General features: G+C 55.4%; 2 protein-coding genes across 2 annotated transcripts in view; both read left to right on the forward strand.

The window, feature by feature from the left end:
- Positions 1-23744, forward strand: part of Dhrs3 (dehydrogenase/reductase (SDR family) member 3) — a 34298-nt gene that overhangs the window by 1076 nt on the left and 9478 nt on the right. The gene's annotated exons all lie outside the window — the stretch shown is intronic.
- LOC106146611 lies at positions 5-14978 on the forward strand. The gene is made up of 2 exons (XM_013504247.1): positions 5-13722; positions 13865-14978. The coding sequence occupies exons 1-2, from the start codon at positions 13470-13472 to the stop codon at positions 14530-14532; spliced, it is 921 nt and encodes a 306-aa protein (XP_013359701.1). The 5' UTR covers positions 5-13469; the 3' UTR covers positions 14533-14978.

Consider the following 23744-nt stretch of genomic DNA (forward strand, 5'->3'; position numbering starts at 1 on the left):
ACGGGGCGCGGCGACTCCAGGGCGGGCGCGCTGCGGGCAGGGGACCACCGGTGCAGGGTGCGCCCACCTGCTGCGGCTGCTGGAGCCGGGAGTCGCGGGCCATCCGGCTCCTCTGAGCCACCAGCCAGTGCTGAGCTGGTCGGTTTCACCTTGTAAATTTTCCGGGCACCCAACTGTGTTTTGTCAGGTTCGGAGCCGTTCCGCTCCTATGGGGATGGGTGGCTGGCTAGCTATTTACCCCCACCTCCAAACTTAGGAGACCCACCCACCTCCGCCTTCCTCCCTCCCTAAGGAAAGTGTTGGGTGTCTTCCCCCACCCCCAGCCCTGCGCGCCCCAACGCTTTCCCTTTTTGCAGCCACCCTGGTGAGTTCAGGGTGTGCGGCCTCTCTGTACAACTGGGAGCCGCCTGCTAGCTGGCGCCTGGTATTTTCCTTGGCAACCCGCTTCCCAGCCCAACCTGGGCGGCTGCAGTTCTGAAAACACAGGAGAGGGATACTTGGCTTAGGCTGGAGAAGGAAGGATCTGTTTGGGATGGTCTAGACCAGCAGGACAGGCACTGGGAAGCCCAGGTGTTTGGAGACCCAGTGCTTCCGAGTAAAGAGTGAGCCAGCTGTCACTGAACTCAGGGCCAGGCTGACTCACACAGTGACAAGAGCAATCGAGAGTGGGATTTGAGGCCGGCAGGGCAGGCCGGGCTGTCTGGCCCAGTGACGAGGAAGATGGAAAATAGGGAATTAGTTTGAAACTTAAACTGTTGCGAACGAGGGGGGCGAAAGGGCCAGCAAAGCCAGCTGATCTGACACGGAGCCACATACCTTGGGGATTAAGTAAATATGTACTGTGGAAACCAAGCCTGCATGTAATTCCAGGTTGCTTTTCTTTTGTTAAATTCTGCCCTGAGATTTACAATTCCTCCGGGGTGGCTCGGACTAGGGCTGAACTTTGGAGTCTGAACTATCAGCCAGAGCTGATTGCCGATTAACTCTTCCCTAGCCAGGCTGCCAGGGGCCTGTGGAGGCCGCGTGAGTGGGGGTCCAGCTGTCCAGGACTCCTTCTTCTTGGGTGGTTTGGACAGCTGCTTGACCTTGCATTTGGAAGGGGATTTCGGAAGTGCTTTTAACCCTTAGGCACATGGAAAAAGAGAAAGAAAGACTGGTTCTCAGCAGTTCCCGTCCTTGAGGTGCTGCCACATTTGGGGCCCCCAAAGTCCTTCGTAGAGGGGGATCAGGGCAGAGGAGGGTACCTTTGGAGAGGGGTTTGGGACAGTTGCGTGTGGTTGTCATTCCTTAGCTGTCTGCACTCTCCAGACTTTCTTCTCACTCCTCAGCTGGCCCCAGTCCTAAGCCCTTCCGCTGCGCTGGTAACCGACTACCGTAGGCATAGGAGGAACTCATAGTCAATCTGGAAAAACTTGACTGACTATAAACAATCCTAGATTAGAGGAAGGACATGGTATTGGGGACGGGTTTAACACAGCAGAATGGAGCCTGCAGGTCCATGCGCTGGAAGCCGTAGCCCCACCTAGCTTAGGAGAGACGCCCTCTTCCAGGGACACCCACGGCCAATTGGGAATACTCTTAAACCGATGGCAGGGTTACCCAAAATAGGATCCACGGGGACCTGTGAAATTTCCAGTGCCACTCAGGCTAGGCTCAGCCACTGGACCAGGCGGGATGACCACGAGGGCTCCCTGTAGCTCATAATGATCTGACCAATTACTGGAGCTACTTTCTAATGAGCCTTCCGCTTGCTCTCACGGTGAGGAATTTGGAGTCTCAGCGTCTTGCCTGAGTGCCTCTCTGGGGCCAGTGAGTGGACTTTGGGAGCACTCCCAGGGCCGCAGAGTTTTGGGGTGGGGGACTTAAGGGAGAGAGCTGGCCAGCTTGGGGACACAGGTTTGAACGTGGGCGTGAGGGTGGTCCAGGAGCCTACGTGAGAGAGTTGAGGTGGGTCAGTGCCACCTGCAGGCTGAAGGGACATCAGAGAGGCTTCTTCCCCTGGGAGAAGGAGAAGCTACCCCTTGTGCCTGGATTCTAGTGGGACTGGATCTTAGGAGGTGGTCCCAAGAGAGAAAGAAGGGAGCCGTATCAGCACCTCTGCAAACAGCTGACATGTCCAGGAGTGGGGGGGGGGGTGACAGCCCAGTTTCCCATAATGACCTTGAGTTGAACAGAATTTGGCCATACTTTTGAATAATAATAAGCCTCAGGGTACTAAAGGGCCCCAAGTAAGGGCTTTCTTTAAGGAACACACAGGATCCAAGAATTCAGAATTTCCTAACCAGCAAACCGCTCTTTGTACAGACAAGAGTGCCAAGGTTGCAGGGACAGGGAGAGTCACCCGCAGGGTCTTGCAGGGCAAGGCTTATGCTAGGTCAAGCCCGCTGCCTTCCTTCATTTTCTGTGCCCTCCTGGGACTCCTCCCCCAAACAGTCCTGCCCACCCCGCTTCCCAAAGGCTTCAGGCTCGTCAGGCTGCTCACCCACTCTCCAAAGCTTTTGAGCTTGACATGGTTTGAACAGGAGCCTGGGAGGTGGAGGAGTTGGAAGTCTTTTCAGTGGCTCTTCCTGACTTTAGTCCGGTAGCCCCAGGATAAGAACCCTGGGCCCTGCAGAAGCAGGCGCACTGATGCGCAGGCCCAGTAGGGTGCAAACCGGCTTTGAGTCCTACCTACTTTGCTATTATTGAATTTCCAGTCTGTAGTAGGCATGCAGCCCTGTTCCTGGAACATCTTCGAGGAACTAGTCCTCTGGATGGATTTGTGAATCCTGCGCTCCATGCCTTCCATTCGGCCGGTCCCCTTCCTTCCCACAGCCTACAGTGCAGGCCCATCATTCCCTTGACAGTGGCCGTAGAGACTCAGCTCAGCAAAGTACTTGTGGCGTCTGGCAGGTACCTAGCCCAGCTAAGCCCGTGGGGAGCAAAGCAAAGAGAAGCAAAACCCAGAGACACCGCCAGGTGCTAAGAGCAAAGGCAGATTGCCCCCTGTGGCCTCCGTAACAGATTACCCAAACTGAGTGACTTAGATAACAGGTCACATTGTGAAAAGAATGTTTGTTCCCTATCGCTGATCATCGTGGTCTTTCTTGCTAGTCATTTCCCAGCTCCAGGTTGGAAAATATGCTGTGTTGTCTTTCCATGGGATGACCACACCCTCTTCCAAACAGCTGTCCACCCTGAATGTACTTCAACGGTTAACGTTTTCCCCCTGAAGCTTTCCAGAGACTGAGGGTCCCAGTTCCCTAACTAGACTGTCGAGCAAAATTTCATGATTTCTGTCCTAATGTCCGCTTGCTAGACCTAAAAATAGTGCCTAAATCCTCAGTCCCACCTGGCCTGACCTTCGTCTAACTGACCCACTGCTAATTCTTCAGACTTCATGTTCTTCTGAGATTTTATTTTTTCAGACCCAAGTGCACTTGTTTGTGACTTCACAGAGCCCTTTGGGTCTACTTAGATGCTACCAGGAGTGCCCTGAAATTTATCATTACAGTTAAGTCCTGTGGTTCATTTCTGTCTTGTCAAGTGTTGATACCATCATTTTGAGAAAAGTATCTTCCCTGTATTGATGAGAAAGTGTCTCCTCTACCCAGGAAAGGTGTGTGATTGTCATAATCACTGTAACTCCTCTCTGAAGGCACCACCTCCAAAGGGTCCCAGCAGTCCAACCTCCTTCCTCCGTACCTTGGACCAAACCATGCCCACACCGAGAACGTCCGTTCTCCTGCTGCCTTTGCAGATGCAATCTAAAAATACACAGTGAATATCAGACACTCAGAACATTTCAAACATTGTCCGGATAAACCATGCAAGTCAGGAAGCAAGTGAAGCCAAACGGAAACAAGAGAACTGAATCTATTTCGATACAGGCACACATTTGCACACTCAAATGTGTGTTCATCCACCACAGCGTTCCCTAAAATGAATGCTAAATAGAATTTGAAATAGGCACATGCCTGGTTTCTCAAGAGAGTGCCAAGGTACCAGAATGGGTTAGCAAGTGAGTGGTTGGCATCAACTTATTCATTCATTTACATATTCACACACTGAGCAAGTTTACTGTGCATCTACTATGTGCCAGGCACTGTTCTGAGCACTGAGACTGGGGAAACAGCAAAAGATAAAAATCCTCACCCATGTAGAACCCTGAGCAAGAAAGAGATGATGAATGAGATAAATCCAGTGGTGTATGAGACTGCAGCTTGTGCTGAGAAGGGAAATAGAGCACGGAGTTCAGACAGGAGAAGGGTGGAATTCTAGAGAGGACAGCAGGAAGGCCACACTGAAAGGGGTTTTGAGTGACGAAAGACCGCCACACAGGTCTTAGCAAGGTCACCTGGCTGCTATGGTGGGAAGCGGGCGAGGGTGTCACACCTGGAGTGGGGAACCAGATAAGAGGAAGCTGGCACCCATACCCCACCCCCAGGAACCGCACACCAGGCTGCTTCGCTCCCCTGAGGGCTGTGCAAAGCTCAGGACCTCGTGTATCACTGTTCAGGGACTTTCCTGTGTCTTCAGTCAGGTGGCAGCACGGGGCTGAGGGGCATCCAGGTGGGCAGGTGACAGCTATTGACCCCCTAGACTGGTGCAAGGGCTTCTGCAGGGCTACCAGGCTCGCAACTGGGCCCTGAGCTGTTCTTCCGGGAACCCACTCAGAAATGGTGACCAGCGCTAAGGTGACATGGCTCTGAGCAATTGTAACCGTGTTGCTTCCCCCGCTGATCCAGGAAGGTCAGCCTTGGAGATGTCACAGGGAGCCACATAGACCAGGGAACCTTAGCATTCCTGGAGCAATGACCATCCCCAGATTGAAAAATCCGCTGGCACTTTGGGAGGAAGAGCAGACTCCAGCCAGGTGACTTTTAATGGCAAGAAAGCTTAACTCTCCCTGAAGATCAAATAAAATCCACTGCATTTGGATCCCGGATGCAGTGATGCTTTTCCATGCTGCATGGTCCAAGGGCTCCTGGAGCACTGTTGTCAGCACAATCCAGACTTCGAGAGTGTCATGGAGCAGCTGGACGGTGTCCAGGGAGTAGGCTTTGGAGGATGAGGACTAGAACCATGGCTTTGGTTGGGTGGCAGATCCACAGGAGTGTCATTGGCTGTGTAAGAGGTAGGGGACAATATCCACCACCCTCCTATGCCTTGTAGGCATGAATCTATTCCAGAAGGTTCTGGAAGGCTGTACCAGCCCTGTAGAGAGCTCACCATGTAGACCTGGGGCCTGCAACAGGGACACCTTCCCGCCCTTTGGAGCTTTCTGCGAATGAAGAGGCTGCTCTTCAAGCAAGTAAAGGGGGAGAGATTCCTGCATGGGGGGGTGCGTGAGGGTGACCTCCCGGGTCCCTTCCACTCCTTACATTCTATGAGTCATCAGCAGCAGAATGACATCTACAACAGTAACCCAGACAGGGGCAGGGGGCAGGACCAACACTTAATCAACCAGCACTTAAAAATGAAAAGAAGGCATTTTCAGCATGATCTCACCAGGGTCTCTCCGCAGTGACGTGGTTCCTTTGACCACATTTTCCAGGGTGCTGGGAGAAGGGGAGGAGGGGGCCGGCGTGCTCACCCCCTTTAGTCTGAACTTCAGTCCCTCAGTCGTGACTCAGAGCCCCGCGGCTCCCAAGTGATGGTTGGGGTTCTCTGGGCTTCTGTGGTACACGGGTCGTATGTGTCACTGGCGATGTGTCCGACTGTTGTGATGCTTATGACTGGGATCGTGTACACTACCGGCATGGTATGTGACTCCAGTACCACACGTGGCTGTGGTGCTGTATGAGACTGCAGCGACACACACATCGCAGGCAACATGCATGACTTTGACTCCACAGGACCGCCGCGCAGTGACTTTCCCCGTTCGCTGTTTGCCGCTCCTCCATGGCTTTGCTCAGACTTGGCTATGACCACTTCTGAGACGCAGGCGCAGTAAGGCGCTCTAGGACACATCTCGGGAGGCGGAGGTTGCACCCAGGATTCCCAGCTTCGAAAACAGACCTTTCCTCACCAGGACAGATAATCTCAGCCAGTCCCAGCCTGCCTCTGTCAGGGTTAGGGAGAGGTCAGGAGACCAACTGTTAAATCCCAGGCCAACGCACAGAGGACTCTGGAGGAGAGTTTGATAAGCAGTGTGTGACTCACAGGGTGCAGGCAGGGGTGCACTTAAATCCACTTTTACAGAAACCTTGTCAGAGCCCTGAGCAGTGGTGTTTGCATCCAGGGCACGGAATGCTTGCCAAAGGATTAAGGTAGTCAATAGCTATCAGGGTTTACACCAAAGAGCCAGCTGATAGGCAGGAGAACTGCACAGTTGAATTCTTTCACTGGACAAGAGGTGTGGCATCTTAAAGGTACAGGGACCCAGTGTTAGGGATTCGCAAAAGTTCCCTCCAGCCCAGCCTGAGGTCACTAAGCTGGATTCACAGAACAGACCTGAGAGCTTTGACTGGACAGAGAAGAGAGAGAGCTGTGCACAAAGGGAAATCTTGGAAGACTTCCTAAAGGAGGTGTCCACCGAGGGGGTGGCAGTGAGTCAATCTCTGGCTGGTGGTAGAGCTCTGCAGGGATCTGAAGCAACTTATGAGCCCCGTCCCAGGAAGGATGACAGCAACACAACGTGCCTGCCCTAGATATCTAAGACGGCTGGGACGAAATCCATCAATACCCTTCCAAGCACTTAGTGCTAACAGTGCTCAGCCTGACAGAGGCCACTGGGTCTAAGTACTGCTCTGAGAAATGTGACCTCGAATCCACTCTTCAGTGGCCTTTTGTCCACGCTGACAAGTGCCCCAGGGGAGGAGGGTGTAGGTCACTGTCCTCTGCCACTATGTCCCACCCCACCAGCACCTTAGCCCCAGCAGACCGGGAGGCAGCCCTCAGCAGCGACCAAGCTTTCCAAGTGGCTGGCAGAGCACCCTAGGGCGTCCCAGAAGGAGATGCCTCGAGGAGCTGGAGCAGGTAGAGTTTGAGGGGTCCCAGCCTCCACTTCGCTAAACCAGCTTCACTTCCGTTTTGTAGCTTAGAATTCCATGTCAGATGTTTGCGTGCATTTGAAAGCACACATTTTTTTTTCACGGCTTTAGAAAAGGAACAAGTGAGGCTTGACAAAAACAATTCTAGGAAGTCACTAGCTGCAGTTCCTCTCCCCGGGTAACCCCTGCCCCAGTTTGCTCAAGGGCATCTCCTTTTGCCTCAGTCTTCAGCGCTGTACCCCAAGGTGAGGTAGCTCATGGACTGAAATGCCCTCTGCTACCTTGTGCCTTTGCTCTCAGGGAGGGTCCTCTACTGCCCCCCAGACCAGACAGCCCCCCACTAAGGCCTCTCTTCCACCACTACCAGCCCACAAGTTCCACCCCCGAAGTCCTCTCCCGGGAACCAAGCCCAATGTGACTGGCCAGAAAGGACACCGAAGACCTCTGCCCACCCATCTATCTCCAGAGACCCAGCACTGAGAGAGTATCCCTTGGCAAAAGCAGCCCTAAAAGCCCAGGCCAACAGGAGCCCTAAAGCCCTTGTCACAGTGGCCAAGATCTTTGGAGTGGCAGAGGACAGCTCACCGGCCGGAGCACTGTGCAATTCCTAGTGCAGCCAGGACTGGTAGGATGTGGCTCCTGATCCCATAGATCTTAGGGGGCCTCCCGTGGACCTGCTGTATGATACCAAGCAAGCGACAATATCTCACTTGGTGTTGGTTCCTCGTCAGAAACATGAAGGTGTAAAAATTTAGTGAAATTACATGTATAAAGCTCCTGATTCACTATGCGCGCATTTGCAAGAAATGACTACTTCTCATTAGGGACAGTGACAGAGGAGGGGGCAGCAGACAGCGCTCCTCCAGCCACAGCTGTGCACCTTTTGCATAGAAGCAAAAAGCAGAGAACCCGCCCGCTGCCATACTGGGTTCCCCCAGGAGGGGGAGAATTCTGCCAGGCCACAGAAGCCCGGAGACTCTTGGCCCCTGACCTCTCTGGAAGTCCATGGGAGGCTCAGAGCCTGGCATCTTCCCTGTCGTGATGCTGGTGACAAGAGCCACTTTCTGCATCAGCAGGGCCGGTCCGGCCTTTCTGCCGCCTGAGCTGGGGCTGGCAGAGCCGGGCCAGGGTGGGGCTTCCTCCACCCGCTTCTCCTCAGGCCTTAGTCATTTCCGTCTCCGGGTCCTACTGGCTCAATTGGTCAGGGCTGAGCTGTGGTGAGGCCAAAGCCAGCGGTTACTGTGGCAACCCATCATGCTTTGAGGCTGCCTGTTCTTTCAGTTCTACAAAAGATTCTGAGACCGGAGGGGACAGGAAGTGTATTCCTCTTACTCCGGGTATTCCCGGCACTTGGCCCAGTGTCTGTACACCGTTGGCACTTAATAAATGTTTCTTGCCTGAATAAATGCATGATCAACCCATCAGAGCTGGTGAGAGCCAGCGCTTACTGAGCACCTACTACATGGGGTGGGGCTTGTAGGCACTTTGCACACAGCAAGGCCATTGACTGCCCACACCACCGGCCAGCACAGGGCCATTATCAGGTGCTAAAGACAGAGATGCCGAGGATCAGCAACTTAACATCACACAGCCAGAAAGTGACTGGGCAGCATCTGACCCCCCACCTGCTCCTCACCAGCAATTTTTGTAGCCTCTCAATTAACCATCGCAGGGAGGAGAACATATTTATGGCCCCAGAGAGCCTGCGCAGGCGTGTCCTTAGCGGCCAGTGTGTCTAACCGGGTCAGACAGATGCCCGGTGTCAGCCGGTCTAGAGGTGTCCTTCACGTTGGTTCGCAGGCTCTAGGGCCCACAGGGCCCAGGTAGGGCTAATGTCCAGCCTGGCTCCCGAGGCTCAGTGTCACCGGCCTCTGTCTCTCAGGCTCTGCTTTGTTTGCTCCCCCACTTTTACCAGACTTCTCTGCCATGGCGCTGCTCACCATTGCTCCTGTCTTAAATATCCCACTCACACCCCAGTGGACAGACAGATCCTCTGCCCAGCGGTTCTGCCAGGAGCAGGAATGCAGTCCCTAGCAGGGCGGAGCTCTGTTGGACTGGGCGGCTGCGGCTACAGGCTGGCCTCACAGTCAGGTGTGCGTGGCCCCTCGCCGTGCCAGGGAGTGTAAGTGGGGTGTGTGTGGATTTCTCCTGGGGGCGCTGTGACTGGGAGTGAGGGCATCGGGGCGGACGTCCGGCTTCAGTAACCCCAGATGGAAACTGCCTGAAGGCCCAAGCTGCCCGTGCAGCCAGCCCAGCCCCCCAGGTCTGGCCTGCAGACTTACAAGGCCATTTGCTGACACCCAGGGCAGCATAGCACCAAAGGCAGCGTGAGCTCCATTCACACGGGCAGGCGATCCTGTCCGACATGCCCACTGCGTCCATCCACTCTTGCTGCTGTATCACTGTCTTGTGGTTGCAAAGGGCAGTCTGACCTGGCCTGTCTGGGCCACTTCTCTGTCAACACATGACAGAGCGGGCAGGGAGCTCAGGGACAGCAAGGCACAGGTTCAGGGTGGACGAGGGGCCCTGTGCTGTGAGAGGTCACTCCTCCTTGACTGGCACATAGAGAACCTCGCCTCCAGCACCATCCCCTGAGCCTTTGGGTTGGCGGAAGTGTGAGTGTGCACACGTGTATGTGCATAGGGTTTCCATTCTTAAGGAGCCAGTGCGACCGATGTAGCAATTCAAGATTCTGAGTTCAGGAGTCAGAAGCACCCAAGTCTATACACTGGCTCTTCTGCTCATTACTGTGTGACCCTGGACAAGTTGCTGGACCTCTCTGATCTCTTTCCCCACCTACCCAATGAGGATTCAGTGAGATAATACATGTAATGTTCTGAGCACAGAATGAGCGCTCAGCCTGTGTTGGCCGCGACAGTGAGGCTATGTCCAGGCGTATCTGCCCCAGCCCTGTCCTGCGCCTTCCTCAGGCATCTCCAGGGCATTTCTGCAAGACTGGTTTGTTTCCTCTGTTTTAAGAGTGCTGATAGGTTAGTGTGTGAGGAGAGACTTTGGAGTGGATACATTCCACTGTGGGCTGCAGGCCTGGACAAGTCCCTTCCATGAGCTGTCACTTCAAAGGACCGCTAACTTGATGGCTTAGAATGATGCAGTGTTACTGTCTGACAGCTCTTGGGGTCAGAAATCCTACTGGGGTGTCACTGGGCAAACACAACAGGGCAGCGTTCCCTTGGGAAGCTGTGGAGGAGCCTTCCAGCTCCTAGAGGTTGCCTGCAGCCCTTGGCTCATAGCCCCTTCCTCCATCATCAGTCAGACAATCTGCCATCTGACATTCTCCCCTTGTGACGTCTCCCTCCCATGTTTCTGCCCCTGGCCACATTTCATCCCCTGTGATTACATCGGTCCCACCACAACACCCCAGGACCACCTCTCCATATTCAGGTCAGGCTATCGGCAACTTGAATTCCAGCTGCGGGCTTAACCGCCCCTTGCTGTGTAAGGCGCCATAGTCGCAGGGGCTGAGGAGGAGAGCATGACCTCTCAGGGGCCTGTGATCCTGCTGACCCTTCCCCAAGCCTTGGTTTTCTCATCTATACGGTGGTGGTGTTGGTCCCAGCAGAGACCTGGGGGTGATTTCTTGAGATGGCTGAGCGCGCTGGCCAAGGATAGGAAACTGTTGATTGGATCTGCCCTGAGCACCTGCTAGATGCAAAACTGCCTTCCAGATGCCAGAGGTTCCCCAAGGATGGAAGACATCAGCATCCCTGCTGTAGAGCAGTTGACGATGTAGCTGGAGCTGTAGAAAATCATTGGACAGAGTTTGCCTGCGGACAGAAAGAGAAACACTGTACCCTCCCCCACCCAGGGCTCTGGGTTACCCCTGCCCCAGGACTTCCTGCAGGCGAGGGGGCGGGAAGGGCACCTGGGGGTCTCTCCTAGGTCGCAGGCGCCAGGTGGGCATTGCATAGGTGTGGCACAGGCACCGTCTCGCTGGGCAGATGGGCCAGCAGCCTGCAGTGGCACGGTGGTTGCAGAGGTGGCTGTATGGGGCAGATCGTGGTGACAGGCAGCTCTGAGCACAGGCAGGGCTTCCGGGTGGTCTTGACATCACGGTTGTTAATAAAATGCTTCCCCATTGCTAAGCACTTTCCACGGAACAAGCTGATTTGCTCCTCAGAACCACCCTGTGAGGCACCCACTATCACCGTTCCCATCTTAAAAGTGCAAGGACTAAAGCTCAGAGAGGTGAACTGTTTAGCTCACATAGCCCCGGGATTCAGATCCAGGCTGAGAAAGGAAGCCTGGCTCTGCGTAGGATCAGGTCTGAGGCAAAGCAGAGAGGGGGCAGTGGAAGCGGCAGAGGGCAGAGGGAAGCACACATGTAGAGCAGCACAGGTGAGAGAGGTCGGTTCCTCCAGGGACCTAAGAGAGTTTGTCTAGCCAGGCACAAACGCATGTGGGGAGAGGTGAGGGCTCGGCAGTGCTGGGTGTCTGTGGGGTGGAGTTTGGAGAGCACTAGGGAGCCACTGAAGTTTCTATAGGATACATGATGATACCACATTAGTGAAAGGGAGAGGACCCTGCTTTTCCCATGGAATCCTCAGATGGTGGAGGGGTGGGACGCTCTCTGAGGACCACTGAGATTCACTATCTGCAGGGGCGTGCTAGGGAAGCCCTGCCTCGCCTGGCCCTGAGCAGAGCCCCCCGCAGGTGTGTAGGCTGTGCTGACCAGGCCGTTTCCTGTTGCCATGTCCTACTTCCCCTCAATGCCCCAGCCGTCCAAGCTGATAGCATGATGCCGGTCAGCCGGCAGAGTCAACTCCATGGCAGCTGACCTTCGTCCTCACGGAGATTAAGCTGATTCCTCATTAATGACCTGTGGGATACTTACCTTGGTCCAGTTTGCAAGTAATGTAAGGCTCGTCCTTGGAGGCTGGTCCATGAATTATGCCTAATTAGCTGGAGGTCTCCCTGGGACATGCCGGTCCCGGTGTATTCTGGGAACGCAAGGTCTGTGACTCCGGGTCACACTGGGACATGAAAGAGATGCTGAGAGAGTCGCTCCAGGTAAAAGTTCACCTTTCCTTTTCCAAAAAGGCAGCTGAATTCTCACCTCTCCAGCAGCTCCCAGAAGTGTCACCTACCAGCGTAAGCGGCCCAGCTTAGCCAGTCCTGGCCAGGCTCTTGATGATAACTTACAGGCCAGGTGTTTTCTGGCTCCAGAGTTTAGAGTTCAGAGATGCCGCGCGTGGTGGCGCACACCTGTAATCCCAGCACTCGGAAAGCTCAGCCAGGAGCACCGCCGTGAATTTCAGGCCAGCCTGAGCTATAGAGTGAGACCCTGTCTCAAAAACAAACAAACAAAAAACCCAGCCAGTAGTGGTGTCCACAGCAAGGTCTAGGTCAGCCCCCAGCCAAGCCCAGGGATGTTCACAGAAGTGCGATGCAGAGACAGGAACGGCCTTCCGTGAGGCTTCTGGTTAGGCCTGCCCCAAATGGATGAGTCAAAGTTAAGACAAAACGTGGGACTTTTAAGCCTTGGGCGTTTGGAGACCTGGAATGGGGGCTGTGGGCCTCACTGTTACACCCAGAGCAGCCCCTGAGGAAATAACTTTCGCCCTTATATCTAATCTGCGTGCGTGCTAGCTGCATTCATGTACCGTATCGTAATTTCAGAAGGTGACGTAGGGCTGTAGTGACGTGAAACAGCAGTGTGAGAGACAGGGACTTCAGTATCAGCTCCAGTGAAGAGAGCTGGGACTGGAGGGCTGAACCGCACCTCGATGCGTTCCGGGCTCAAACGTCAGGGGTCACTTGTAGGCTCCCCACCCCCACAGGCAGGGTGGCAAGGGAACCCCAGCGGGATCTCCTCGGACCCAGGGGACTTCACCTTGATACTCCGTACCCCAGCTTCTCCCAGTAAACGCAGGGCCATGTTGGCAGGCAGGGGGTGATGGGAAGGGCTGCCCCAGGCTCTCTGAGAACCCCTGCCTTCCCCCGAGGCCGGGCCCCAGCACCTGAGGCCTCTGAGCCACCCTTGAGGCGGGGAGTGTGTTGTTGCACTTTTGACCTTCCCCACGCCAGCACAGGGAGGCCAGTTGGAGACGGTGGGGCCCAGAGATGCCAAGTGACTCATCCAAAAGTCACACAGCAAATCAACTCCAGAGCAGATTCCTTGAGGCCCCAGCCAGGCTGCTTTTCCCTGGCAAGCACTCCTAGGCCAGGTCTCGAGCGGTGCCTGGACACTGCAGTTCAGGGCCTCCGGGAGCTCCTTGGAATAAACTGGTGGGCCTGGAAGGAGGGGGCGTTGGGAGGCTGTAGGGACACCGGAGACATCGCTTTGTAGCTGAAGCCTATTGTTCACCCCACCCCAAAGCCAAAAGCCAAGGCAGCAGATTCCCGCTCCGCCTTGCAGAGGGTCAGAGCTGACCCCAGAGGCCCAACCCTTGGCTTTGGAGGCCCCTTGGGGAGGCGGGGACTGGGTCCCCGGCAGGGAGCCTGACCGCAGATGGGTAGAAGCCGCCGGCCCTGGGGATGCTCTGGAGGAGGGAGGCCTCCAGCTGGGCCGGTGCCTGCAGCGCGGAGGAGGGCGGCGGACGGTTCACCGGGCGGCCAGCAGACTGGCTGCGTGTTGCAACGTCTGGTGGCGTTCGAAGCATCCTGTTGGGCGCAGCCGGGCGAGGAGCGTGTGCGGCTGGAGGCCGCTGGCACCTCGCATCCCTTCGGCAGCTCCGGGTTCAGCCGCAGGTCAGCGGCGCGCATGACGTCACGAGTTTGTTTACCGCAGGTCTGGTCGCCAAGGAAGGGCCGGACTCCGGGGTGGCGGGAGGGGGATCCCTGTCCTACCCCGAGCCCCGGCTCGGCTGAGCCCAGCCCCTGGCCCGGCGCCCTTCCTTACCCCACCTTGCCCCCTCCCCATCTGCACCCAGGATCCCAGTGCGACCCTCCTCACCGCCAGCCATGCCACCTCTGCACCCAGGACCCCAGCCTCATCTCCATATCAACATCAGCGAGCCCTCCCCGTTTACTTCCCAGCCTCGCCGCCCTACCTACCCCTTCCCCATCGCCGGATGGGACTCTGGCCCAACCCCTGCCCAGCACCGGCCCTGCCCTGCCCCTTCCGGGACCCGCCGGAACCCCCTCTCCAGGCAGGCGGCTCGCTGCCACCCTGTCATGTGAGCCGCTGGCCTGTGCTCCTGCGCCCCAGCCGGCAGGCTGCAGCTCCCTGGCTGTCTGGGAGGGTGGACGCCGGCCGCTGTTATTGGAAACCGCTTCCCAGCTAGGTGGGCAGCAGGTTTGCGTGCAGCCCCGCAGTCTGGCTCCCTGTTGCTGGACAGCGGCCCTGTGTACCTGTGGGGCTGGGCCACTTAGCATGTCCCCTCTCCCTCTGCGCGGCCAAGTGCTCTGGAAGCTGAGGGAAGGGACCGGGCAATTCAAGCAACTTTCTTTTCCTAGATCCCTGGAGCTTGCCCCAGCCCACCTGCCCAGGAGCGGGAGGCTGTGCTGCTCAAGGCCGTGCTGCAGCCCTTCCTGCATGCTCTTGAATCCCCCTCCTCCCATCCACCCAACACCCAGCCCCAGACCCGGCAACCCCTAACCGGCCCCTCCACTGCCGTGGTTCCCACTGGTCCCAAACTCCATTCCAGCGGCAGCTACTTGGCCCAGAAGCCCAGGCAGAGGCAGTTATTTCTCCACTCTTAACCCTCCCCAAAAGCACCCCTATCTCCCCCAGGGTCCAATTCCAGGTCCCACTGTGGCTGGAGTCTCCCACTCAACTCTGCCACACGGGATTCCTTGCCCACCACACCAAGCTCATTCCCACCCCAGGGCCTTTGAGCTGCTGTCCTGCCTGCCTCTGCCCTCAGACATCTGCATGACTCCCTGCTTCACTTCCTCAGGTCTCTGCTGAAATGTCACCTCGTGCCAGAGGTCCCCTCCCCTACCTGAAGGCCACCCGTGCCCACCGCCTCCACCACACCCCCAAAACTTTGTGCTCCTCCCGTGCACTTTCCGCCACCTCTGCTTATTATATAGTCCACTGTTCATGCGTCTGCTGTTCTCTGTCTAATACATATGTGAAAGCACACGCCGCAAGAATGAAAACACAAGCCGTTTGCTCCCTGTTGTGTCCCAGGTCCCAGGACCAGTTACCACTCAGCAAATACTCCAGGAAGGAGGAAAGGAAGGAAGGAAGGAAAAAGGGAGGGAGGGAAGGAGGAGGACCGGGTATTAAAAGAACTTGGCTTGGGCGTCCAAGTTCAAATGTTGCTTTGGGAGGTCCGCCTGCGGGAGTTACTTAGGCTGAGTTAGAATCCACGTCGCAGGAAGGTCATACAGAAATTGTGCTCTGGGCCTGAGAGCAATCTGTAAATGCTGGCTCCTCCCTCCCGGCCCCTCCCTACCCCCACTCAGCCACCCCAAGGTCACCTGGCTTCTCCACCGGGAGGTCCAGCTGGAGGAACTGGAGCCCAGGTCAAGGCTGTGGCCTGAGTCCTCCAGCCCTGTGCTCTGCGCAGTACGGTCGGAGGGAGGCGCAGCCCGCGGGCTTGTTGGATAGGCTCCTGATGTTTGTAGAGAAAATGGTGCGTAAGGTTCTGGCTGAAGAGAGAAGGAGACCTGTGATTGCCTCTGTGGAGAGTTTTCTGAGTGGACCCAGAACCAGCATGGTTCCTGAGAATCACAGCAGGGGTGCGGTGGGAACACCACCAAGTGGTCACACTCCATTTCCGAGCTCTTGCTGACCCCTGGCAGGTGGCAGTTCCAGAGGTGGAAGGGAGAGCACTTGGTCCTCAGGGACATGAGGTGGCCACCACGGGAGACAGGCGAGTCTCAGCGGGAGGGAGAAGAGACCAGGAGGGCAAATAAAGCAGCCGCTGGGCTGGAGCAGGCGTTAGATGGACAGCATGCTTTACAGGAGGGCTTCTTGGGCAGGCCCTGGGTAGAGCCTGAGGGGACAAAACCTCAGGGAGGAGGACAGCGCCCTGCAGTAGGAGGGAAGACCACATAGCCCTCAGGGAGAGGAGCGGAAGAGTGAGATGGGGACAGATGGGAAAGGGCCTGCTAGATTTCCCTCTGAGTCAGAGGGGGAGCCACTGTGCACGGAGAGCAGAGTGGCGAGGTGAGACTAATGTTCTAGAAAGATCTTCCTGGCCCCATTGAGAATGGACAGGGAAAGGGATGGAGCAGGTTGTCCAGGGCAGTGGTCCTGCTGGTGGGGAACGGCTGGGCCCAGAGTGGCACCATTGGGGAGGGAGAAGGGGTCACCTTCTGGGTTTCAAAGGTTGGAATAACAGGGTGATCTGACCTCGAAAACCTTAACTTATATCTGCAAAGACCTTATAACAGACTTATCAACACAAAGCTTAAAGGCCAGGACAGCTTGGACTACAGTGTTTCAAGATGATATATCCTGCAAAAAACATCTTTCACAGTTAATGGAGAAATAAAATCTTTCCATGACCAAGAGCACCTTAAGAAACTCAGGGCCACCAAACTAGCATTCCAAAAAGTTGACAGTGAAGCCAACAATTCCCAAAAGTCTAGTGGAATGAATGTACTAGGGGTCTTTTGGGACCAGGGGCAGAAGGTTATGACTTGTGTCTAAATGTCCCCCCAAAGCCTCCTGCAGTCATAGGCAGAACTTTTGGAGGCAGCTGGACCTAGAATGTGTGATGCTGGGATTAGAGATGGGATGCTGGGGTTGATTCATGGTGCAGTGCTAGGATTAGGATGCCCCTAATGGGTGTGAGGGTGGGTAGCCTGGATATAATATAAGGGACAAAAAAAGGGCTGCTGCTGTTGCTCTTGGTCACTTGCTGCTACACTACTTCACTGCCTGCTGCCTTTTGCTTTGCTGCCCTCTGCCCACCATGAACTGTTTCTCCTCTGTGATGCCCCTGGGCCATGTGTCGCTCTGCCTTGGAGCCAGCCAACTATGAACTGAAACCTCTATGAGTTGTGAGCTAAAGTAAGCGTTTCCTCCTTTTAAAAAAAGACCTTTTATCCAAATAAGAGCACACTCACGGGTTCTGGAGGACATAGTTTCTTGGGGGGTACACATCATGCCCCATACCAGCTCCTGGCCAGTTGTGAAAACTCATTCTGAAGTACAGAAGAGAGCCCTGGAAATGTTAGCTGTGGCGTCCCTCCCCACCCACTTGGGGACCAAGGGTGCCCTGGCAAGTGCACCCCAGTCGTCAGCTGTGGCACTGTGCTAACCCATGCCCGGGATGGTAGTTCCCATCCCCACCTTACCCTGCAAAGCCCCAGTGTCATGGGGTGCCATGGGTGAGGATTGTCACTGTCCCCCACACTACAGCCATGTGGCTCTCAGGGCCATGAGCTGTACCAAGACAGGGTGGCACCCTCCCCTCCTTTCCGGGGAGGTGGACCCCTCACCATCCAGTCCCAGGCACACCCATGTGCTCAGGGTTACCTGGGCAGTGAGTTTGGACTGTGTTTCAGAGGGTCCTTTTGCTCCTGCAGGAATCAGTGGCTGAGGACACCGCCTTAGGAATCTGGCAGCACAGCCGGGGCATCCAATTCCAGGAGCTTGAAGTTGTCCATGCCTCAGTTTCCTTATGCAGAAATGGGCATGTGCCGCTCCTAGAGCTGTCAGAGGACCGGTGCTGGACCCCAGCCAGTGGCTGAGGACAGCTGCTGGTAGTGAGTACCGTGGATGTGCTAGAGCTCACGGTCACCCCTGTGGCTCTCAAGAGAACCAGTTCCAGGCTGGATGCCTGCCTGGAGGAAGTCTCTGCCGAGCTCCAAGCTGTGGCCAAGGACTTGTGGGAGGGCCACACTACCAGCTGATCTAATTTGAGGAGCTTCCTAACAATCCTGTCCCACAGAGCCCATGGTCACTAAAACATTCCCTGCAGGCCGAGCTGGGCCCTGAGCCAGCACAGACCTCTTGCACAGCTCCAGGGGAGAGCCCCGGCTGTCCCTGTTTGGCCCAGCAGTGCAGGACCAAGAAGGACAGCAAAGATGTGACCCAGGTCCCTGACAGAGAGGCCTAGTGGGATTTGTTATCTCCGACCTCCTGAGGTCGGCAGTGGTACAACTATAGGAGAAATGATCAAAATCTTCAGTGAATATTCAAATTTTTTAAATCTAAGGGTTCATTACAAGAAAAGATATTGCCACAATGTCCTTCAAAATATCCACTTCCCCTTAGCTGAATGTGGTGGTGCTAGCCTGTAATTCCAGCACTTGGGAGGCTGAGGCAGAAGGATTGCTGAGTGTTCAAGGCTAGCCTGGGCTACGTAGTAAGTCCAAGACCAGCCTGAACTGCATACTGAGACCCAGTCTCAAAAAACCAAATAAATATAAATAAAATTTTTAAAACCCAAAACATTTCCCCTTCTTGCTTTCCAAAGCAGTTCTGGAAGGCCCCTTCATGAGCATCTTTACAAGGTGTGATCAAAAACACAGTGACCGGTGCTGCCGCGTGTCAGCCAGTGGAAAGGCAGACTTGTAGGAAGATAACTGTGTTGTCATCCACCTTAGTGGCTGGATCTGGCACCAGACCACTTCCAGCTCTTCCCCAAAGTCAGAATGACCATGAAAGGTAAACATTCTGAGTCGATTCAGACAGCTGTGACAAGGCAAGTGAAGATGTGAAAGAGGACGTCCAGAACTGCTTCAGAAAGTAGCAAGAATGATGGGATAAGTGTGTTTGAAGCAAGGGGGAGAATGAGGCGGGGATTTAGCTGAGCGGCATAGCACCTGCCTGGTAAGTGCGAGGTCATGAGTTCAATTCCTGGTACAAAAAAAAAAAAAAAACTGTGAAGCAAGGAGGAGGATTTTGAGGGCAATTAATTAATGACAGTGTGTCTATTACTGTAATAAAAAGGTTTTAATTTAAACATTCACCGCGGTTTTCAATCACGCTTTGCAGAATACATGCCGCCTATTTTCATTATCATTAACACGGCGACAGACACAGATCCAACCCCTGTTTGTGGAAGATCCCACTGCCCTGCAAAACTACAGTCGCTGGGGGGATGCTGCTGGAGACCCCAGCCTGGGGCTCCATGTCTGGCCTCCCCCCGACCCGACCTGGCTGAAAGCAGAGAATTCTCCTCGCACCCTTGCCCGAGAAGGCGCAGCCTGCAGCGTGCAGACAGCGCAAAAGGGGCACCCGGAGAAAAAGTGGAAAGGGTTAGGAAGTCTGGAAAGGAGGCATCTCAGCAGCACCCAACAGGACGATCGTTTTGAAAGGCTGCCTTTTGGAAGCGGAAGGGCCGGCGGGCTTCTGGCTGGGCCTGGGTGACAGACCAGCGCTGGCAATGGGGGAAAGTTGAGGAGTGCTGGGGAAGCAGACAGCATCCACCGCAGGGAAGAGGCCTCCTAACAGTGCTGGGTTGGGGCTCAGATCAGAGCATAGCTTCCAACTTCCATCATCATTAGCAGTAGTAACAATATTTTCTAGCCACAGTCTTTGAAAAAGTGCCAGTGCTCCGGATAACCAGGACAGGAAGGAAGGGGAGGCCTGGCACCATGTCTGCCAAGCCCCCTTCCTATCAGCAGCCCAGAGGCTCCCTCTAGAATCCTTAGGGTCCCCCAAACCCAGCTTCAAAACCCGTTTGCCCCAAGACGTCCGGCCAAGGGATGACCTGCAGCCCGCCCTGCAGGGGGCAGCTTGGATGACTGTCCTGACCAATGGATGAAGGAAGGAGTCTTCCAAGTCGGGGGAAGAACGGGGATGATGAGATCCCTCTGAGTCTGTGATCTTATCCTGGTCAAAACTGTGTCCAGAGGAAGCAAGACAGAGAGCCCTGCTCCGGGCCTTTGGACAACTGTCACCCCAGTGCCGCTACCCCTGTGGATCTTCTCTGAGCAGGGGAATCTGTTTCTGTCGCTGTGTTGATGATAATCATCATCAATATCATCATAACAATAGCCAGCACTTGTCACACCGTTTCTAACCTGCCGGACTCCCTTCTAAGTGGTGCTTTAAACTCTACACACAGAGGCCAAGAGGGCTTTCTGAGCTCGTTCAACTCCTATGTGATAGGTCAAAGAATTGAAGCCAGACACAGAGCCCAGGTTCCGAGCCACTCTACTCTAGAGATGGGTCTCCCTCTTGAGATGGGAATGGGAAACAGGAGGAACTGGGGGGACAGGGTCTTACTATGTAGTCCAGGCTGGACTTGAACTCACTGGGTAGCCCAGGCTGGCCTCAAATTCACAGCCTTCCTCCTGCCTCTGCCTCCCAAGTGCTGGGATTGCAGGCGTGCGCCACCACGTCCCACAAGGGAAATTCAACTTTTAACTTAGGCTCCAGACATATCTACAGCTTCTGAGGCCGTGTGCGTGTCTGCGCTTTCTGTCGCCGGCCCTCCCCTGGGCACACACGGCCCTTTCTGTGTGGCAACCGCAGCAGCTCCGCTCTGTCACACACTGGTTGTTTGCTTGCTTGCTCTCATCTGCCCACCAGGATGGCTTTTTGTTCGATCCTCCTGCTGGCGGGCTGGGAGAGGAGGCGAGCTGTGCGCCCTCCAGCCTGGGCCTGCGACCTCACCACCCATGCGAGGGTCTCCGTGCTTTGGGGTCTCTGGTGGGTATTTCCACCCCTCCTGCAAAGCCAACAGCACATTCCAGCTCCAAAATGCGGGCCCCTGGGGACAGGAGCTGGCCTGCCAAAGACCTGCCCGGGGACTTGGATCTTTCCGGGGCTGTCAATTATAAACAGATGCTCCTCCTGGGAGCCGCCCGGGACCACCCGGCTTACATCCCCGGTGGGACTGCACTTCGCAGCTGAGCGCCAGAAATGAAAGCCAAGGCCAGGCACTGGCAGGAGCCCCCAGTGAGGAAGCAGAAAGGGGCACCCGTGCCTTCTGGCCGGCGGATTTTTCTAGGGGCCTCCTAGCCAGGGCCGTGTGCTGGGGGATCTGCACTCAGCCATTGCTCTGCCCGGCCCAGCTAGAGGCTGGGGGTGAAATGAACACTTTCCCACAGGCTCTCACAAGCCCTCTTGAACACAGATGGATGAGCACACCACATCTGCGCACTGCTGCAGGCGCAAACATGGGCTGCCTTACCGAGAACAGGAGTTCTGAGAGCTGCTGCTCTGCTATTAGGAGCTAAGGGACCTGCACAAGTCCCTTTGTCTAAAGCTCACCTGGGAAGCAGAGGCAGCCGCCCCTGAGGCTGTAAGGATCAAAGAAGGAAACATCCGTATGCTCAGCACAGTGCCGGGACCATGACAAGGGCCTAGTTTAGGAGGGAGGACGGGAAGAGCAGTCAGAGAGGCTTCAGAACTGAGGGGACATTCAGGAAGGGCTCTGAAGAATGAAGAGGAGCCCATGAGAAGGCTTAGAATTGAAAGTAAAGAAAGACAACAAAGAGAAAGATAAAATAGGACCTCATGATGGATAGGAGCCCTGAAAAGGCACAGCTAGGGGACTGAGGGACAAGCAACAGCTGACCCTGCAGTGCTGAGTTACCTGTGTAAATAACCTATTTGGGGAATGATATCTAGGGATGCTTTTATCACACCTTCTGTTTCTAAGATTATAAATAGCCTTTTCTTTAGAGACTTTTCCCCCTCATACAGATGGACATGAACTAGACAGAACTGCTATTTAGATCCCAGCTCTGTCACCCAGTGGCTGTGTGACCTATGACAAGATGCTTGGTGTCTCTGAGCTTAGTTTCCTATCTACAGCAACACTCCGTACCTGCCTTCCCGTTCTCCAATTTGAATGAGGGTCCCTTGTTTATTCTTTATCCCACCTACCCTCCTTCGTGACCAGTGGTTTGCTTGCTCCTTCTCTTATCTTCCCCCACCTGAATGGAGCTCCCAAAGGCAGGAGCCATAGCCGTTTGGTCTCTGCTGGGTCTGAGCACTGGGTACAGTGCCTGTTCCACAGTGGTCTCTCCAAGCGGTCCCGGCAGGTGGATGGACAGTGTTGCTGTGAATGTTCTGTGGTGGCAGTGGTTTTTGTTTTGTTTTGTCTTTGAGATGGTCCCACAGTAATTCAGGCTGGCCTTGAACTTGCGGCAATCCTCCTGCCTCAGCCTCCTGAGGGCTGGGCTTGCAGGCATGAGCCACTGCACCTGACTTTGCTGCGCATATTGAACAAGATAAGGCATAAGAAGGGCCTCTGGGTGGAAATGAGTGCTGGGTGTTGGACACATGGAACATGGGAGCAGAGTGCTCAAACCTCAGACTCTCCTGCCATGACTGGGGCTCCAGCCTGTCTCTGCAGGGGGAAGGGCTCTGGGTTTGATTCCTGCCACCCTCACCCCCTGAATATGGCTCTGAAGACTAGATAGTTACAGCCCTCTCTTGGGAGGATTAGGGGGCTTCAGCTGGGGCTGGGGCAGCAGAAGGGGCAGCTCTGAGGCCAAGGGGTGACCCAGGTCCTAGACAGCAGTCCTGACCAGACCCCACAGCATGGCCAGCACAAGATGCCCCCAGAAGACTGAGGTCGTTCTCTGTTCCCTCCTCCTGCTCCCCTGGCCCCAGGCGGAGAGGGGCAGGAGCTCGCCATTTGCCCCAGAAGGGAAGGAAGCCAGGAGGTGTCAGGCCACTAGAGCCCTTCTTTCACAAACCCGGCTGGAGAGTAAATGTCAGGCTCTGACCTTCCCGGCTATTCCGCATGCTGGGAGCAGCCTGACTGGCTTCCCATCAGTTCTGCCCCTGCCCAGGTTCCGTCCCCTCCCTCCTTCAGACCCAGCTCCCCAGTCCAGCCTCACCCTATCTGGCACCAGGCGCGGCGCTGGTCCTGTCAGCTGTCAGGCGGAGCCACCTGGACGGGCTGATGAGTCACACCTGCCAGCTTCCTGATCAGTGACTCCGCTTCCCCAGAGGGTCCCAGCAGGGGACTGGAGGAGGAACGGTGGCCAGAGCAGCTCCGCCGGGGTGGGGTCCCATCCCTGCCCTCCACTTGACTCTCTTACACACCACTCAGCCCTGGGGACATGGGGACAGACCCCGGCCACCATCAGCATGGGTGAGGAACGGCACCACCTTTTCGTGCTATGAAGCCGCAGGTCCCAAAATGAAAGGTGCCACTGGGACTGCTGCCCGCGACTCCCTTGAGGGCATCACCTGTCCAGCCGCACAGCTGGAACGCTGTGCCTCCCAGCAAGGCTCCCAGCTTTTCCCTGCTGTTGACATGGCTAGAAATTCCTTGGATCAGTAGAGGTTTTTTTTACTTCAGCCAGATCCTAGGGAACTGTGCAAGCCCCAAAGGCCTGTTTCGCACGAGAGCCAGAGGTGACCAGAGCAGGGGAGAGAAAGCGAATGATTACCTGCATTTCAGGCTGACATACTCAGAAGATGGATGGATGGATGAATGGATGGATAATAGTGGTGTGGGTGGGTGGGTGGATGGATGGATGGATGGATAGATGGGTGGATAGCTGGGTAGATGGGTGAGTGGGTGGGTGGATGGATGGGTGGGTGGATAGGTGGATTGATGAGTGGATAGGTGGATGGATGGATGGATGGATGGTTGGATGGATGGATGGGTGGATGGATGGCAGGTGGGCAGATGGATGGTGATGTGGGTGGGTGGATGGATGTATGGGTGAATGGATGGGTGGATAGGTGAATGGATAGATAGTGGTGTGGGTGAGTGGATGGATAGATGGGTGGATAAATGGGTGGGTGGGTAGATGGATGGATGGTGGATAGGTGGATAGATGAGTGGATAGGTGAATGGATGGATGGATGGATGGATGATGGTATGGATAGATGGATGGGTGGATGGATGGATGAATGGATAGATGAGTGGATAGGTGAATGGATGGATGGATGATGGTATGGGTAGATGGATGGGTGGGTGGATGGATGGA

This window comes from Chinchilla lanigera, unplaced genomic scaffold (assembly GCF_000276665.1).
Source record: "Chinchilla lanigera isolate Chin_1 unplaced genomic scaffold, ChiLan1.0 scaffold00085, whole genome shotgun sequence".
Taxonomy (NCBI): Eukaryota; Metazoa; Chordata; class Mammalia; order Rodentia; family Chinchillidae; genus Chinchilla; species Chinchilla lanigera.

What these genes read in the sequence shown, in the direction of transcription:
- LOC106146611 (XM_013504247.1), top strand. Translation starts at nt 13,470, where the DNA reads ATGCTCTGGAGGAGGGAGGCCTCCAGCTGGGCCGGTGCCTGCAGCGCG. An exon ending in CACGAGTTTGTTTACCGCAG is followed by an intron (nt 13,723 to 13,864) that starts GTCTGGTCGCCA and finishes ATCTGCACCCAG; the next exon opens with GATCCCAGTGCGACCCTCCT.